The sequence below is a fragment of the Argentina anserina genome, chromosome 6 (assembly GCF_933775445.1).
Source record: "Argentina anserina chromosome 6, drPotAnse1.1, whole genome shotgun sequence".
Lineage (NCBI taxonomy): Eukaryota > Viridiplantae > Streptophyta > Magnoliopsida > Rosales > Rosaceae > Argentina > Argentina anserina.
The window spans coordinates 12,390,778-12,407,687 of NC_065877.1; the positions used below are offsets into that span (position 1 = coordinate 12,390,778).

The 16,910-nt window shown below is 36.4% G+C and overlaps 1 protein-coding gene across 1 annotated transcript; it reads left to right on the plus strand.

Moving 5' to 3' along the window:
* The first annotated feature begins 13,164 nt into the window (after nt 1-13,164).
* On the plus strand, nt 13,165-14,268 carry LOC126796905 (F-box protein CPR1-like). Its single transcript, XM_050523617.1, has one exon. It carries the CDS (start codon nt 13,165-13,167, stop codon nt 14,266-14,268), a length of 1,104 nt encoding a protein of 367 aa, XP_050379574.1.
* Nucleotides 14,269-16,910: the final 2,642 nt, after the last annotated feature.

The window sequence follows — 16,910 nt, forward strand, 5'->3', positions numbered from 1 at the left end:
ACTTCTTCTTGCACTCTTTCATCACATTCTTGTTAATATGCCACTTACACAAGAGATGTCGGGCATGAGGAAATACTTTGTTGATGCTATTCATTAGTGCTAGTTCTCGATCAGTGATAATAACATTTGGAGTATAGTTATCAAACAAAAAAGTCTTCAATCTACTCAAAGCCCATGTGTAATTGTCTTCTGCCTCTCTTGACATGTAAATAAATGCAACATTGAAGGTTTTCTCAATAGATGTTACCCCAACAATTTCAAAAAGAGGAAAATGATATATGTTTGTCTTGTATGTGAAATCCATAATAAGAACATATGGAAATGTACGTAAGATCTTAAGACAATCTGGATGACACCAAAATAAGTCAGTGATGATATTACCTTCACTCCTGTGGTGCTCAATGTAATTGTGTTCCCTTAACTTATGTAGCAAACATTGTATCTGCGATCTTCCAGCCATAATTTTTGTCCGATATGCTGCTTTGACATTATATATGGTCTTCATAGTTGTTACGTTTTCTCGATCTCGTTTCTTCAGAGCAATGAGGATATCCTTGGGTTTCATCAAGCTAGTTGACATATCCACTAACATTGCATGTTCTTCCTTAGATAAACGTCCAGCATAGGAATGACCATGAAGAGATTGAGCATGACGGTGGTTATGTATACCACATACTACCTCCAATGTCCATTCATCCCCAAAATCATTGATTCCCCTCAATGCAAATGGACACCCACATCTCTTCGTACCACTAGCCTTCGGACGCTTTTTCTTTTTACTATCTTCATCAGCATGCTCTTATATATTTTTACAATGAGCTTTAGTCTTTAAAATACGCCTGTAATAACCACCACGCTCACAACAAAATTTTATTTTTGGTCTCTTTTTCTTATTCCCAATCATTCCTGAATTAGACCTTTGAATAATAATAACCATATTATTTTTCTTTCCAATACAATGAACCCACTCTATTAGGGCATCTCTACTTGGGAAGACCTGCAACACAATAGTATCAAACTATCAAATCTATATTTGGGACAACATATAAGAAAGTCTCAAATCTAACAAGTGTAAAACTACTTAATTGATGAAAATATAACACTAAAACACACTATATTGAGTTGTAATACTACCAAAACTATTCCAATAGTTTCTACATGTCAATGTGATAAAAAGCTATATTTCATATTGGATTTGACCACTAATCCAAGCTGTAATACTACCAAAAGGCAGTTATCATTTGTAGGATTGGATTTGATACCAACTGATATTATTTTGGTTGAGTTTTTTATTATGTAAATGTTTCTGAAGTATGTCATATCTGAAAAGTGTTTGTGACCATGTTATTAATATATATTTTTGCTAGGAGTTTAAACTGCAGTAGTGAATTTAGTATTAAATATTGTAGCGTATGTCTTAGTGGTGATATTACTACGACATTGTATACTATATCATGCTGTAAATCATGAGATAATAGTGTTAAACTATGTTCCCTATCTCGTGCCACAATCATGAGATTGAGCAGTGCTGAATGTAATCCGCAATTATGCACTACAACAACTATGAACTTTGTGGCTATAATTGCACTCTAAACATGACTTTCTTTTGAGTTGCAGGATAAAAAGCTATAATGCAAGCCACTCTAATGTGGTTTGTTTCTGAACAGGATGGAGGTAGCCATGTTGCTTAACACAAAACAAATGACTAAAAAATTATGGGAGCTGGTCAGTAAATAATTTTGCACTCTTTTTTTTCCCCATTTTCTTCTTCTCTTTACCTTTCAGACTTAAAGGAAACAAAAGAGGATATTCAGATTTACATAATCAAATTGCTCTTAGTAACCAGCTAGATTATGTTCTGCAAAGGAAGCTAGACTTGGATCGAGATGTGAGCGAGATATATTTGGCTCTGCTTACCGGGAAATTACAACAGAACTGAAAGAAATAAATCAGAAGTACAACTTCTCTCTAGAAATTTGAGGACACATTATTATTAAGTTGTGGTTTCTCAAGTATTTTGATTATCTTTGATTACAACTAAATTTCCTCATCTCTTATAAACTTGGAATATTTGTGTGATGATTCTTTCTATCGGCATATTTAATCAAAATTATTATTTTGCAACCTCTTTCCAGTACCTACAATATACCAATTTCTTCCTGCCTTGCAATGAACATTTAATTAATCATAAATCAGTATATTACTGAGAGAAAGAAATAACAAAATGAAAATATCAAGATGTATTCAATTGTAAAAGTTTAATGCAAGACACAATACACTAGTAAAGATACAAGGATGCCAAACCCTAACAAACAGTAGCAAGACATGCAAAAACAAACAAAATTAGAAGTCCTGTAGAACAACAGAGGCACAAGACTAGGTCGAAATATTATATAGATTGACAATTGCAAACAAAACCTAAATGGATAGCATTACGTTTGATTTTGGCTTAATAATTACCTGACTTGACATGAATAGATTTGTATAATCTTTCATGCTTTCTGTTTCTAATCCAACCTTATCATATTGAGAGGATTCAATGTCAACTTAATCTTGATTTTGTTCCTGCATAACCAAATCATATATTGGCATTCAATTATATAAATAAGAAATAGTAGACACGAACCTTCTTAATCAACCCATACCTTATATTGAGATAGAGCCATCGATATTTGACTATCCACTACTTCATCTTTAGTTTCTTCCATAGAATGTTATTTTAAAAATATGAAACGACTTGATGGAAGATTTTAGGGTTGTGACTTGTTCTTGTTTCTGGGTTAAAAGTTGTCAACGAAGAAGAGAAGACCAAGAGGTCGTAGGAAGAAAAAGAGAAGAGTCGGAAGACTGAACGAACTTTTTACTGAGTAAAGAAAAATCTTCTCCTTGTTCTTAATTGTCTTTTTAGGTGAGTTGAAAAAGTCAAAACGAAAAAAAAAAATTCAAGAGGTACAAATAGTAATTTTGGAGGTGCAAATAGAACCTCCCATATGAGTTCAAAAAATAAAATCAGATTTTAATCAACAAAGCCCAAGAGTCCATCTTTAACTTTTAAATATATATTTTTATATATATTTATGAGCAATTCTATGAGAAACCCAATAGAATAGCCCACAATTCTCATATCTCACATACTATCTATTTACTAATGTAAATGGACTAGCCCTTATAAAGGGTACTCACTCTTTCTTTTTCTCCAATGTGGGACTGGACAAGTTCCTATAAGAAGAAAGTGGTTTTACCTTCACAAATATAGCGTATCCCATTACCTAATTGAAGAAAATTAGACACAAAAACTTTTGCAGAAGCTTTTATGATATTTCTTGATGATCAAAAGTCTTTACATATCTACTCTATATATACAAGGAATATATAAAAGTAAAGTATGAAAGTTACTAGTTACTGATAAGGCTACTAGTTACTGATATGAAAATAAAGTATGGGTAGACTAAAGAACTAGTAAACAAGGTAGACCAACACAGCCATATATCCAATAGACACACAAGAACTTCTAATACTCCCTTTCAAGCTGGATCAAGCGGATTCATTGAGTCAAGGTTGCCCAAAATGTGATGAAATTGGTTGTGGATAGAGACTTAGGAATATATCGACTAACTGATCATGACTTCGAGTGTAATGAGTTGCAATCAGCTTGGGCTGAACTTGAGCACGAATATAGTGACAATCGACCTTGATATGCTCGGTATTCTCATGAAAGACCAGATTAGAAGCAATATGCATGATAGTTTGATTATCACAATAAAGAGGTATTGGTTGACGAGTTGAGGATCCCAAATCAAACAGCAATCCCTTCATCCAAATAAGCTCACAAGCAGTAGAAGTCATAACCCGATATTCAAGTTTAATGCTAGAATGAGCAACAATTGTTTGCTTCTTGCTTCTCTATGTTACCAAGTTGTTACCTACAAAAGTACAAAAACCTGTAGTTGATTTTTTTCAAGAGAATTACCCGCCTATTCGGCATCGGTGTAACCCATGATGTATGTGTTGTCATTAGGTTTCATCACAATACCTCTGCCAACAGAGTCATTTAAATAGCGAAGAAGACGCTTGACAATATGAACATGAGTAGGAGCATGCATATATTGATTAACTATGCTTAGGCATAAGCAATATCAGGGCGAGTAATAGTAAGATAAATAAGTTTACTAACCAACCTTTGATACGAAATAACATCCAAGAAAAATTCACTTGTAGCATCAAGTTTAAGCTTACTATCCAGGGGAATACTAGCTGGTTTGTTATCCCACATATATGCATCCTTCAACAAATCAAGAACATATTTTCTTTGATTTAAGAACAGACCTTTGTGAGAAGTAGCAACTTCTATGTCAAGAAAGTACTTGATAGGTCCCAAATCTTTAATGGCAAACTTACTGCGAAGGATTGCTTGAGAACATTAATCTCTTCAAGGTTATCATCTGTCACAATGAGTCATCAACATAAATAAGCACCATAAGCTTACTAGTTGCACCAATTCGAACAAACAATGAGGAATCTGTGTTGCTTCTCTTAAAACCAATTGTCTCAAGCACTGAACTACGTTTAGCATACCATGCCCGAAGAGATTGCTTCAAGCCATAGATAGCTTTGTGTAGCATGCATACCATATTAGGATTAGAGGACTGAGAATGACCTGGGGGCAACTTCATGTATACCTCTTCTTCGAGTTCACTATGTAGAAAGACATTTTTTACGTCCATTTGAAATAGAGGTCATACTTTATTTACTACAACTAAAAGAGGAACCCTCACAGTACTCATCTTAGCAACTGAAATATTGTGGAACATAAGTCTTTTTTGATAGATAATAAAGAACATTTAACAAGAAACCCTCACATATTATTTTCATTGTGATGAAGTCTACACATATGACATTAGAAGGAGAAAAGATAACAAGACATTTTAAGGTGTTTGTAAATTTTCCAACAGAGAGTAGTTGAAATGGAAACGAGGGAACATAAAGTGTAATTGACTCTATATGATTAGAAAACAACTTAATTTTTCCTTTTCCCAAAACAGGAACACCTACACCATTTACAACAGACACTTTAGAAGACAATTCTTCAAAATCATGCAAGATTGGGAGTTTGTTTGTCATGTAATCTATAACTCCTGAGTCCATAATCTAATAATCATCTACAACACAAACTTTGAGAGCAGTAGACAAGGATTTTAGAATACCTAAAGCTTCTTCATGAGGAGCAGAATCAGTTTCTACAAGAAATCTGGCAAAATTCTGAAGGCTAGCAAAGTGGCTTTCAGTCCCAAGTATGCTTGTTTCTGCACTTTCAATATTTGACTGCTTCTTGTTGAGGATAATAGCAAACTCGTGCCACAAACTTGTAAAATTACTGAGGTGTTTCACATAAGACTCCCTTCCTGATTCATTCACCTGTACAGAGCTAGAAAGCCGATTTGGATTGATTCCAATATTGGAAAGAGTTAAGAGGGAACAAAGAACCTCTCAAAAGATTTATCATCCATGGGATTATAGACATCAATATTTGATCAAGAAGAAATACATAGGTAGGACATGAATTCCCGCTCTGATACCATGAAGAAAATTAGACACAAGAATTTTTGTAGAAGCTTTTATGATATTTCTTGATGATCAAAAGTCTTTACATATCTACTTCATATATACAAGGAAGATATAAAAGTAAATTATGAAAGTTGCTAGTTACTGATAAGGCTACTAGTTACTGATAAGTAAAGTATGGGTAAACTAAAGAACCAGTAAACAAGGTAGACCAACACATCCATATATCCAATAGACTAAAGAACTTCTAATACTAATCTCACCCAATCACCCATCCATGCCATGATAGGATTGATAGCTAGAAGGATCAGTCAATCATACAGTTGTTGCATGGGGATTCAGTGTTTACCTTTATGAATCAAGATTCAAGAACAATACTAAGTTCGTGTACTTGCGTAATAATCTCAATAGTTTGAACCCCGGCCTGCTGGCCATGCATGCAAGTCTAACTTTAATTGGTAGTAAGTAGTCTGAATAACAAACAATGGGTTTCGATACGTACTGCTAGCTAATTTATCACCTTGCATGATATTATCAGTACAATTAGAGCATCTGCACCGGCGAGCATCTGCAGGCGAGCTGCTCGACCAGGAGGAGGGACCGGCCGGAGGAGCTCGACCAGGAGGAGATGAAGCTCGCACCGGCGAGCAGGAGGAGGTGCTCGCCCAGTCAACCGAGCTGATTTGCTCGCCCGATCGCTCGAGCAAGTTTTGCTCTGGCGTTTGCTCGTCCGCTTGGCGGAGCCCACCGCCTGTGGGTGACGTCAGGCACTGGCCGATTTTTTTTCTGTTAGGCGCGTGCAATGCACGCGCCAGTTTAAAAAAATTGCGAGCCAATGAATGGCTGACACGTATCTCACCGAATGGGCCAACGGTTTAATAGATCTGGGCCTTCCATTTTGAATCATAAATTTCGATCAAACGGCCATAATTAATTGGCAACGGCTACTATTTGATCAGAACGGAAATAAACCCAAAAAATTGTAAAAAAATCCCAAAAATTTCAAAACTCTCCAAAAAAATTGCCTATAAATACTACTTCAATTTGTTATGAACTCACACCAATTTGTGCACAACAAATTTCACATCTTCCTCCATCTCCTCTCTCATTTCGTTTAGCATTTTTTTCCAAAACAATGGGCACCCATTGGCTTCCTTCCGAAGATTTACAAATGTGCATCTCTTTTGTCCGTCATAGCGTTGATAAATACGATGGTAATGAACAAAAGAGGGACAAATTGTGGGAGACAATTCATGCCGATTTTATGCAAAATTGGGAGCTAGCACAAGGTGAGAAACCTCCGAAGGAGCCGAGGACCCGAGTCGCGCTCGCGTCTCACTACAACAAGTTCAGGCTAGTTTTGCAAAAATGGGGCGAATGTTTGGCGGCGGCACGTCAACGTGTAGCTAGCGGCACTTCGATGCTTCCAATCATACCTGGAAAACCTCGACATTCGCCTTTAGCTAGTAGTCACGTGAGATCTACCGGTGTTGGATTGCGGAGGTATCTTGGACCATAGAGATGAACCACTTGGCTGCAAAACTCATTCATACATTCAAGGGTAGTCGATTCCCCCATCCTTGTAATTTCAGTACACTGATCTGTGGTTGACCCGTACGGTAGCATTCGTAGAGCCCCGGTCATCTTTTGTTGGGGAAGTAGCCCTAGCAAACCAGTGGCGTCTTCTCTTTGATGCCAAGACATGTCGTGGTTGCAGAGGTCCGTCATGATAATGTTGAATCGGTCTTTGCTCATCATGTACCTCCGGCGAAAGTCTTGAGCGTCGAAAATTAGACGTTCGATTAAGTAATCTTCCATGAGATTGCGTCCCCTAGATAGCCTATGACGTGGCCTATTCGGTTTTTTACCGCGATGTGAACCGCTTGGTCGTGTTGATTCATCATCGTGTTGTGCTTCCGCCATGACCACCTGATTCACGAATGATTGTTCCATACCGTCATCCTCTTCTTGTTAACGTTGTCTTCGCCTGAAAAAATTGTGGAAGCTGAAAGGATTCATCAGAGTGATGAACAAGGAATTGTTGCTAAGTGTTTAGATTGAAGGATGAGTTATATGCTCGGATTCTTCACAATGGTGTGAGTATAGAATGAGTGATATTAGACGTTTTATAGCAAATTGGTCGAAAATCTTATCAGAAATTTGGTCCAATTATTTTGCCAACGGTGACACATGTCAATTCTCTACTAGTCGAAAATCTTATCGGAAATCTGCTCCAATTATTTTACCGACAATGACACGTGGCAGTGACACCTGTCAATTATCTATTAGTCGAAAATCTTATTGGAAATTTTGGATAATATCGAGTCGATAATGACACGTGGCACATTATTATTAGTTGTAAATATATCTGGTAAAAAAATTAATCATTTCACAACAAGACAAAATTGAATTGCTCAAGCAAATTGTAAATAGGTGTGTGAAAAAATCGATTTGCTTGAGCAAAATATGAGATAGATTTGCTTGAAACAAAATTTGCTTCTGGAACAACCTTTTGCTTGAGCAAAACCATTTTATGGGTGCGGATGCTCTTAGATTACTGAATTCAAAAGGAGTACTGATGTCACAGCCCCGAAACTCAAATGATAAAAATTCAAATTTAAAGTCATGAAAACTCTAAAACAATCTCAAATATATTGAAAACATCTTATCATAACAGTGTATCGAAACTAAGTCCACAACATGACTCAGTCGACTTGAATAATACATAACCAGTTTATACCTCAGTATTATAAGCAATGGAAATGTAAAATTCACCCAATCCTCACCACAAACAAAAGAAAGAAATCTTCAGAGTAAACTCTCTGAATCTGCTAATCCCCACCTGCAGAACTATCCCCTACATCATCGATTGGGGTGCACCGGGATTGTAAACACAAACCCGGTAAGTTTTTCTACCCGTATGAGTAAACCAACAGGTACATACATCGCATACAAAGGAAATATGTCAAATAACATTTAAAGACAAACGTACTCATGTGACACTGGACAACCCATCTGTTACCCAAAATCATTTAAAAACATGGGTACTCATTAGACTCAGGCAACCCATCTATTACCCCTCATGATGTACACCGACAGGCACTGGGCAACCCATCTGGTTACCTAAAATCATGTAAAATATGGGTACTCATAAGACCCATGTACTCATCTGTTACCCCTCATACAGTATATTTACAGACACTGAGCAACCCATATGTACCCAATGTCACTAAAAACAATATGAGTACTCATGAGACCCAGACAACCCATCTGTTACCCCTCATGCAGTACACCGGCAAACAGACTAGAGCTCTAACTGAATCGTAACTGTCACCCAGCCAAGGCTTGGTTCTGATACTGCCAACACGTCAGAAGACAGAAAAACGTCCGAAGACAGAAAACACGTCTGAAGACAGAAAAACACGTTCGAAGACAAAAAACACGTCCGAACACAGAAAACACGTCTGAAGACAGAAAACATTTTAACAAGACTCAATGTTAAAACCACGTACAATAACAAGCCACCCATGTTATTGTACTACAACAAAGCGACTCTTGCTCAAATAAAATAAATATAATTGTCACAATATAATTCATTTGGAAATAAGAACGTAACAGTATATAATATAGCAACCCATATATATGTATCGTATTTACCATTTTATACACATACACAACCCACTATATTATATACATGTCATAGTTCGATTTTTTTAAGAAAACGTAAATATGAGTCACTACCAGGGGTAAGCTTGTTATAGTGAGATTTACTCACATTCACCATAGTCCATAATCACAAAAACTTTTTCAAAATCATTTATTAAAATAGCATTTCACTTATCCATGAACCATAAACGATCAAATTCATGTAATTTAAACTAAAACACATTTTTAAAATAATTTTTATAAACTAGTGATGCAACGACTATGGTGACAATTCAAACTAAATTCAATAATTATAATACTATTTTGATCATGATGATCATTGTGAGGTTTACTCACCTTATTTCCTGCGTGAAACTTCCACGACACCGAAAGTGATTCCCTCACTCGTTTCGTCGGTCACCTAATAGCATGATAAAATGCTTAGAAAACGATACGTAAAATATCAAGTGACCATTTCATTACAGCTAAATGTTGTTCATAAAACACTGTTCACTGTTCAATAGAACAGTGTTTGTGTTTCATTGTTTACAAAACATTGTTCATAAACAATGTTCATAGTTACTATTCGCATTTACTTTTTACGCGCCGCCACCATTTTTCGACCACCACCAATGACCACCAAATTTCACCACCACAATCTAAATGACATGCCTAACAAATTTCTAGTTCACAACAAAGTCTAAATCAAAGCTTAAAACCTCCAATTTCGGAATTTCCGAAAAATCCCAAAACAAGAACCCTAGAATTGAAATTTCTTGGTTCGAGTTCTTACCCTTCGATTTAGCTCAAAACCTTTGCAGGGGTTGTTGACGACTTTGAGGCAAAGAGTTTAAGACCGGTGGTGAAGCCTAAACTTGCCGAAGCTCGCCGGAAAATTGAAGAATACAACTGGGTCACCGTCGGGTTTCCGGGTCGACTTCCAGGTTTTGATGCGTGGAAACTGACGTGCTACTCCACGACCCACCACTACAGGGAGGCGCGCAAGTAGGAGACGAAGCGATCTGGTTTGGCCCGGTCACCTGAAACCGCCGGAGTCGGCCTGAAAAATCGGGTCTGAAGAAAAATTTCGCCTCTGAAGGCGCGGGTGCGGAGGGGGAGAAAAAAATGGGGTTATTACAACTGCCTGAATGAATCCTTCTTGTACAAGCTAAAGAAGACGGGATTCGTGAACATGGACACACAAAATAAAATAGGTTACCGGAAACCCTGGAGTTTTCCAATTAATCAAATTTGAAGAGTGCTAGGGCGCCATAGTGTGACGTCAAATTCAATGCCGCAATCTTACGTGACATGTCACGTCATATTGTCACATCAACAATTAAAATTATATAAAAATATTATTTTAAATAAAAAGATAATCATATCTTTATAAATCCAACGGTTCTAAATTATTATAAAAAATATTTTTTTATTCTTTTTATCTTTTTTTATTTTTCATCACAATAATGCTTCTAAAATATAATTTAAAAATTAAAATTTATGAAAATAAGCTTGAAATATGTGTGCACGCGCGAAATATATATATATACATAAAAATATATTTTTTTCAAAATATATATATACACAATATATATATTTTTAAAAAATTTCAGACGATGTAAGGTAACTACAACATTAATTTATATTTAGATGAAAACTTTTGGTAAGATTCTTTTAGCTTTTTTCTGAAAAATAATATTCTTTTATTATGATACAATCGATTTAAGCAGATATGTAAGGTAACAAATGTTATTTTTCCTAGAGTATACATATTTTAATTAATACCACATTGAATTCAATTATTTCGATGGTAATCCTTCTAGTGACAAATATGTCAAGATTCATAACTTTCTTATATAGGGTAAATGTAAATTAATTGAATAAGAAAGTCATAAATCTTAACATATAAGCACCCCCACACACACACGCACATATATATATATATCGCTCGCCCGCACACATACACACATATATATATATATTTATATATTTCAAGTATACTTTGTATATATCATTTTTTAAATTATATTTTGAAAGGATTTTGAAAAAATAAATGATTCAAAAATAATTTTTTTATAATAATCTAGAGTCGTTTGATTAATAGGGATATAATTATCTTTTTATTCAAAAATGACATTTTGTGATTATTGTAATTGCTGACATGACAAGGTAACGTGACATGCTACGTAAGATTATGACGCCGAATCTGGCGTTATATTATGGCTCTAAAACATTTTTTCTTAAAAAGATAGAGACGACCATTAGCTAGATAGTGGCCGCTCCGCCATTTACGTTATCTTTCAGATTTATTGCCCCCTGATCACAGATCACATAGGAATGCTTAACCCCCATACAAAATGATAAGTCTTAATTGACTGCATATCATTCCACAGGTATGCATGCAGCATGCATCAAGCAGAGGCGCAAAATCTGGGCGTTAATTAACTGTGGATCGAATATCATATATCAATCCCACCAATAATTATTTACACGTCGAGGAATCCAAGATCGTTGACAGCGCATTACTATTATGTGTCGAGAATGAGCTAGAGGGAAAAACAAGAGCTTAAAAGAGAGAAAAATTTGGCTGGGAGACGCGCCCTAAATGAACGGATATTTTTTTCCTTTTGAAACACGTAATGCAAGAACTTAAACGGTAACTAATGGCAAGAAAAGTCCCGAGTCAGCATCAGAAGCAATGACCGTCCCCATTTTTTATATTAGTATGAAATGTCCTAGCTAGCTAGCTGGCCAGTACCAGATATGGATCAATATATATTTCATCGATAAATACATAATTGGTAAATAAACGCGAAATGAAAAGTTGCAAACCACCGTGAGCATAATAAACTATGGACGAAAAGTTGAAAAAAAAAACACACTCATAAAAATTGGATGATTATCCTGATTACCACTTGCACTATCAAATTAGAACAACAAGCTATAGAGAGTTCAAAGTCCAAAGAAGATATCAGAGCTCATTATCACTAAGCGTTGAGAGATGGCTTCTGCAAATCCTGCAATTGCTGCCTTCCGTCCCACCAAAGCTCTTCTAGTTGTTTTCTTTCTTATTGCTTCAATGGGTGAGTAATCACGCTCTTAGTTTCTCCAATATATATATCTACTCAAAATATGAAGTAAACATGCATATATAATGAGTACGTAAACTGTATTTCCTTTCTTTTAATATGTATTGCAGACTAATAACCCTCATCCATCAATATTCACTCGCTCTAGCTTTTCTTCGATCTTTCTTGCAGCATTGCCACTTGCAGAAGGGGGATGCCGGCTTGTTCAAAAACCAAGCCTTACATGGTCTGGCAATTGTGGCAATACCCGTCACTGTGACAAGCAATGCAGGACATGGGAGTCTGCAAAGCACGGTGTGCATGCGTCTGCTACTTTTGCAAAAAAATAAACTTAGTTCAAGTTCCGGTCAATTTCTATTTGGCCGCTCAGTTAAGCTCTATATATTAACTGGAATAAACCCGTACGTACTCGTGCTCTGTACGTGGCATGTAATATGATAATGTACGTTGTTTGAATAAGATCATATCCAAAATATGACTTCTCTGATGTGCATTCATATCTGATGAAATGACTTGAGTTTTTATTCTTCTTTAACAAGAAGTATTGACGGGGTTTTAATGGATGATTTATAAATCCAGTAAGAAAGCAATCAGTGCATCCGTTTACTCTGTATCAACCCGATGATATATAGTTCGTTTTTGGGGTCCGGCCGATTTTCGTTGTAGAAAATAATCTTACATTCTTACTACGTGAACAACATGCGTGCCTTAGTCTAATAATGCACATAGTGATGTTTGTAATTTAATTGAATTTCTATTTTATATAGAATTAGGATTCCATACTTATAGAGAATTACAATGACAGACACCTATAAATTATAGTACATATCTCATAGTTCTGTATATATGGATTACATGCCACAGTGCCATGGAGGAAGCAAAGCTACCCGAATTACGGGAAGAGGTGATAGAACTAATTCTCTGCTGGCTTCCAGTAAAATCTTTAATCCGATTCACCTGCGTTTCCAAACACTTCCATTCCATCATTCTCTCGGACGCAAAATTCGCCAATTTCCATTTCCAAGCCGCTCGTGACCGCAAAACCCTAACTCGTAGACTCCTATACTCCATAGAGGGTTCTCCTCGGGTGGAATCTATTGATCTGGAGACGCCGTATTTGGGAGACTGTTCCTTTGCTGCTGGAAAGCCAGAGCCAGAGCCAGCCGCCGGTGAAGTCTTTCTACTGGGCTCTTGCAATGGTTTTGTGTTTCTTGGTTCGGATGAGCAAGTGTTTTATATGTGGAACCCTTCAACCGGATTTTCTAAGAAACTAGTCAAATTACCTGACACTGGTGTGAAACATGATCGTGAGATGTTTTGTGGCGTTGGCTATTTGCCGGCTACCGACGACTACAGAGTGTTCGTTACATACTTTGGCTATTATGGTGATCCTTATGATTATGAGGCCGCCATTTTCTCGTCCACAGCTAATGCTTGGGAAATACTCGAGTTCAATGATTTGGATATATCACCTGCTGAGGGGACTCTTTGGAAAGAGACACTTCATTGGCTCGATTATCGTCTTGACATCGTGGCTTTCGATTTGGCTCAGCGAAAGGATCACAAATTCAAGAAAATGTTGCCGCCCAAGGGTTTGTATGAAAAAAACGAACGGCGAGATTACAACGACATTATTCAACTTTCCGCTAGAGAATGCCTGCTTCTTGTTCGTTTTCTAAATAAAGCCAGTCGAGGCATTCATGTATGGGTCATGAGAGAATATGATATGCCTGACTCATGGACTAAGTTGTTTAACTTGAAGTTTTCGGATCCTCCTAAGGAGCGATGGAGATACATACGCGGTGTCTGGGTTATGGAAACTAGTACTGTTTTCAAAATACTTGTTGGCGACAGGAATGAGCGTGCGTTGGTGAAGATTCTTCACAAAGATGACAAATGTAGCTTCTGTATGGTTGAGGGCATGTGTGAGAGCGTGAGCTATCAAGAGAGTCTACTTCCGATAGATGATTAGTTATTTTCTCTTTGCACATATATAGTTACTGCTTATTGATGCGTTTCAAATGTATTTGTTTATTTTTTGCTACTTTTATTCACGCTGCGTGTTTCACCATCTTATTTTTTTTTACGTGCACACAATCACGATTAGCTACGTACTAGATTGCAGAACACCATCAGAGGTTTTAGTCAGCTTGAAAAAGAAGGTGTCTAAATTGAAATAACCAGAGCTAAACTCTGTTATCAGAGCTATAGACTATAATATGCTTGCATCCCGCTGGTTCTATTGACCCAGATGCAGTAGCTTTCTTCTCTCCAGTGGAGGTAATCTATGTAACCTGCATATGCATTTTATTTCTTAATCATTGGTTTCACTTTTCATATTGTTTCACTGTTTCAGGCTTTCCGTAGTGGTCTCTTGCTCAAGTAATTGTTCCTTGCATTTACTTATAGGTACTAAATTTTAACATCTTCATACTTGATACTGACTATCTGGATTAGAACAAGACAAACTCATAAACCCCTGCTTCTTGTTCATTAAATTTATTTTCTTGGATTTTTTATTTTAGAAATTTTAGTCTCTTAGATTTCAGCCAACAATTATCTTATACTCCAACCCTCCTTACATGTAGGTCTTGTGCAGTTGCTAGTTGCTGCCCCGCGCATGGTTAGAACAGAAATATGCAAGTCTCTCATGCACTAGCTAGTGGCTACAGCTGCTTTAGAAAAGTAATATCTGCTTGCTGGAACCCGGCCAAGAGACTAAATCGATATCCCATTAGTTACAGTCTTACATATTCTTGTTGAGTCTTGGGGTAAGTATATCCTTATGTTCACCAAGGCCTCTCATGTAACAAGTCTTTCTGCAAGTCTGTCTTAGGAGATGCTGTCTAAACCCTATCAAATATGGCTTTCACTTGTGAAGAAATCGGATTCAAACGGATGAAAATATACGAGTGTCGTGGAGCATTGATGTGTCATATCTCTATCTTCATCATCCCTTCAATCTCTATTCTCCTAGTTCATGAACTACAGAAGCATTGAGGAAGAAAAAGGCAATACAGAATATTTGTCTCAAATTGTGGCGTTCATCAAGTTTTCGAGAGAAATAAGAAGGCCATTGGTTTGCTTACAACAAGCAGCTCCTTGAAAAAAGTTATTGCTGGTTTCATTAAGCTGGAGAAGAGATATTAATATGCTAACAACGACCTTTCATTTTCAGTCTCCAGGCATGAACTAAAGAGTTCCAAGAAAGGGAACACCTTTCATATCTGAGACAAAAGAATCTGAACCATTAGCTTTAAACATTGTTACCTTCCAATTCCAAGGACGCGTCTGTTTCTTAAAATATCTACACGCAGCCCCATTTTTGCTTTGTCTTACATTAGTATCTTCATTTTTAAGCCCATTGTATGGGTTAGGAGACTTTGCAGTTAAAGAGATTCGAAATTTGGATATCCTGCTCCAATCTGATATATATTTTTAAAGTAGAGAGATTAGCTTGATGTGTTATATTATTCTTCTACTATAATGTTGTTAGAGATGAGAGATCTCATATTTAAGAAATGACAAATAAAATAAATCTTATAAATTGGTGGATAATACCCAATTGTACCGAGTTTTTTTTTTATTAAAACCCAACACATGTGAGATAGCTAAGTTTGGACAGTATCGGTATTGTTGGTCAACTAGTCACGCTTGTCGTTGTTTAACATAATATCAGAGCAGATTTCTCTTCAGTCGCGCCTCCAATCTGTCGTAGGCCCGAGTTAGATGTCACTTTGTCATGGGCCCGAGTTAGGTTCTATTATCATGTCATCGGAGCGTTTTCGATTGGATGGTCACCCAGTGTCGTTGGTTACTGGACCTTAGTTTATTTCGTCACAATGTGTGAGATGTTAATTTATCAAGTGCATACCTAAAAATTAGGTTGCACGTGAGGGGGTGTGTTGGAAATGAGAGATCTTACATCTAAAAAGTGACAAATAAAATAAAGCTTATAAGTGGATGAATAATACTTAATTGTACTTATGCCTTTTGTGATTAAAATCCAATACTTGTGAGGTGGCTAAGTTGAGACAGTATCGGTACAGTTGGTCAACGAGTCACGTTTGTCATTGTTTAACAATTGTATAGCTGTTTATAAGATACATACCACAAGTGTAAAACGTTAGATGATAAATCCTAATTGAGTAACTTCATCCTGATCAAGTGTAAAATACAGACCACAACTGTATAGCTGTTATAACTTCATGCTCCTTATAAACCTCAAGATTTTCATCGATTTCAGATAACATGCAACTTGTTAACTTGTTATTCATATATGAATATTCCCTTCTTCCTTTTTAGTTTTTTGTTTTCCTTTATTCCTAAAGATGATTTGCATTACAAAAAAAAAAGATGATGATTTGCATTGCCCTGACGCCTCATTTCATTCCTGTACAGGGAGGCAGCTACATTCATGCAAGAGCTTTTCAGTTTATCATGTGTTCAAACATATCACGGTATAAGTATTACTTTCCTTTTGAAGATTTTCGATAATGTAAATTGTGTATCCATAGAATTTTGAAGAGACTGCCTCTTAATTGTGACTTCTGATTAAAATCTGTTTTATTTCCATGATAGAAATCAACATGTAATTTGAGATAGGCTCTGGAA

Coding starts and splice junctions, on each gene's coding strand:
- LOC126796905 (XM_050523617.1), top strand. CDS start 13,165: ATGGAGGAAGCAAAGCTACCCGAATTACGGGAAGAGGTGATAGAACTA.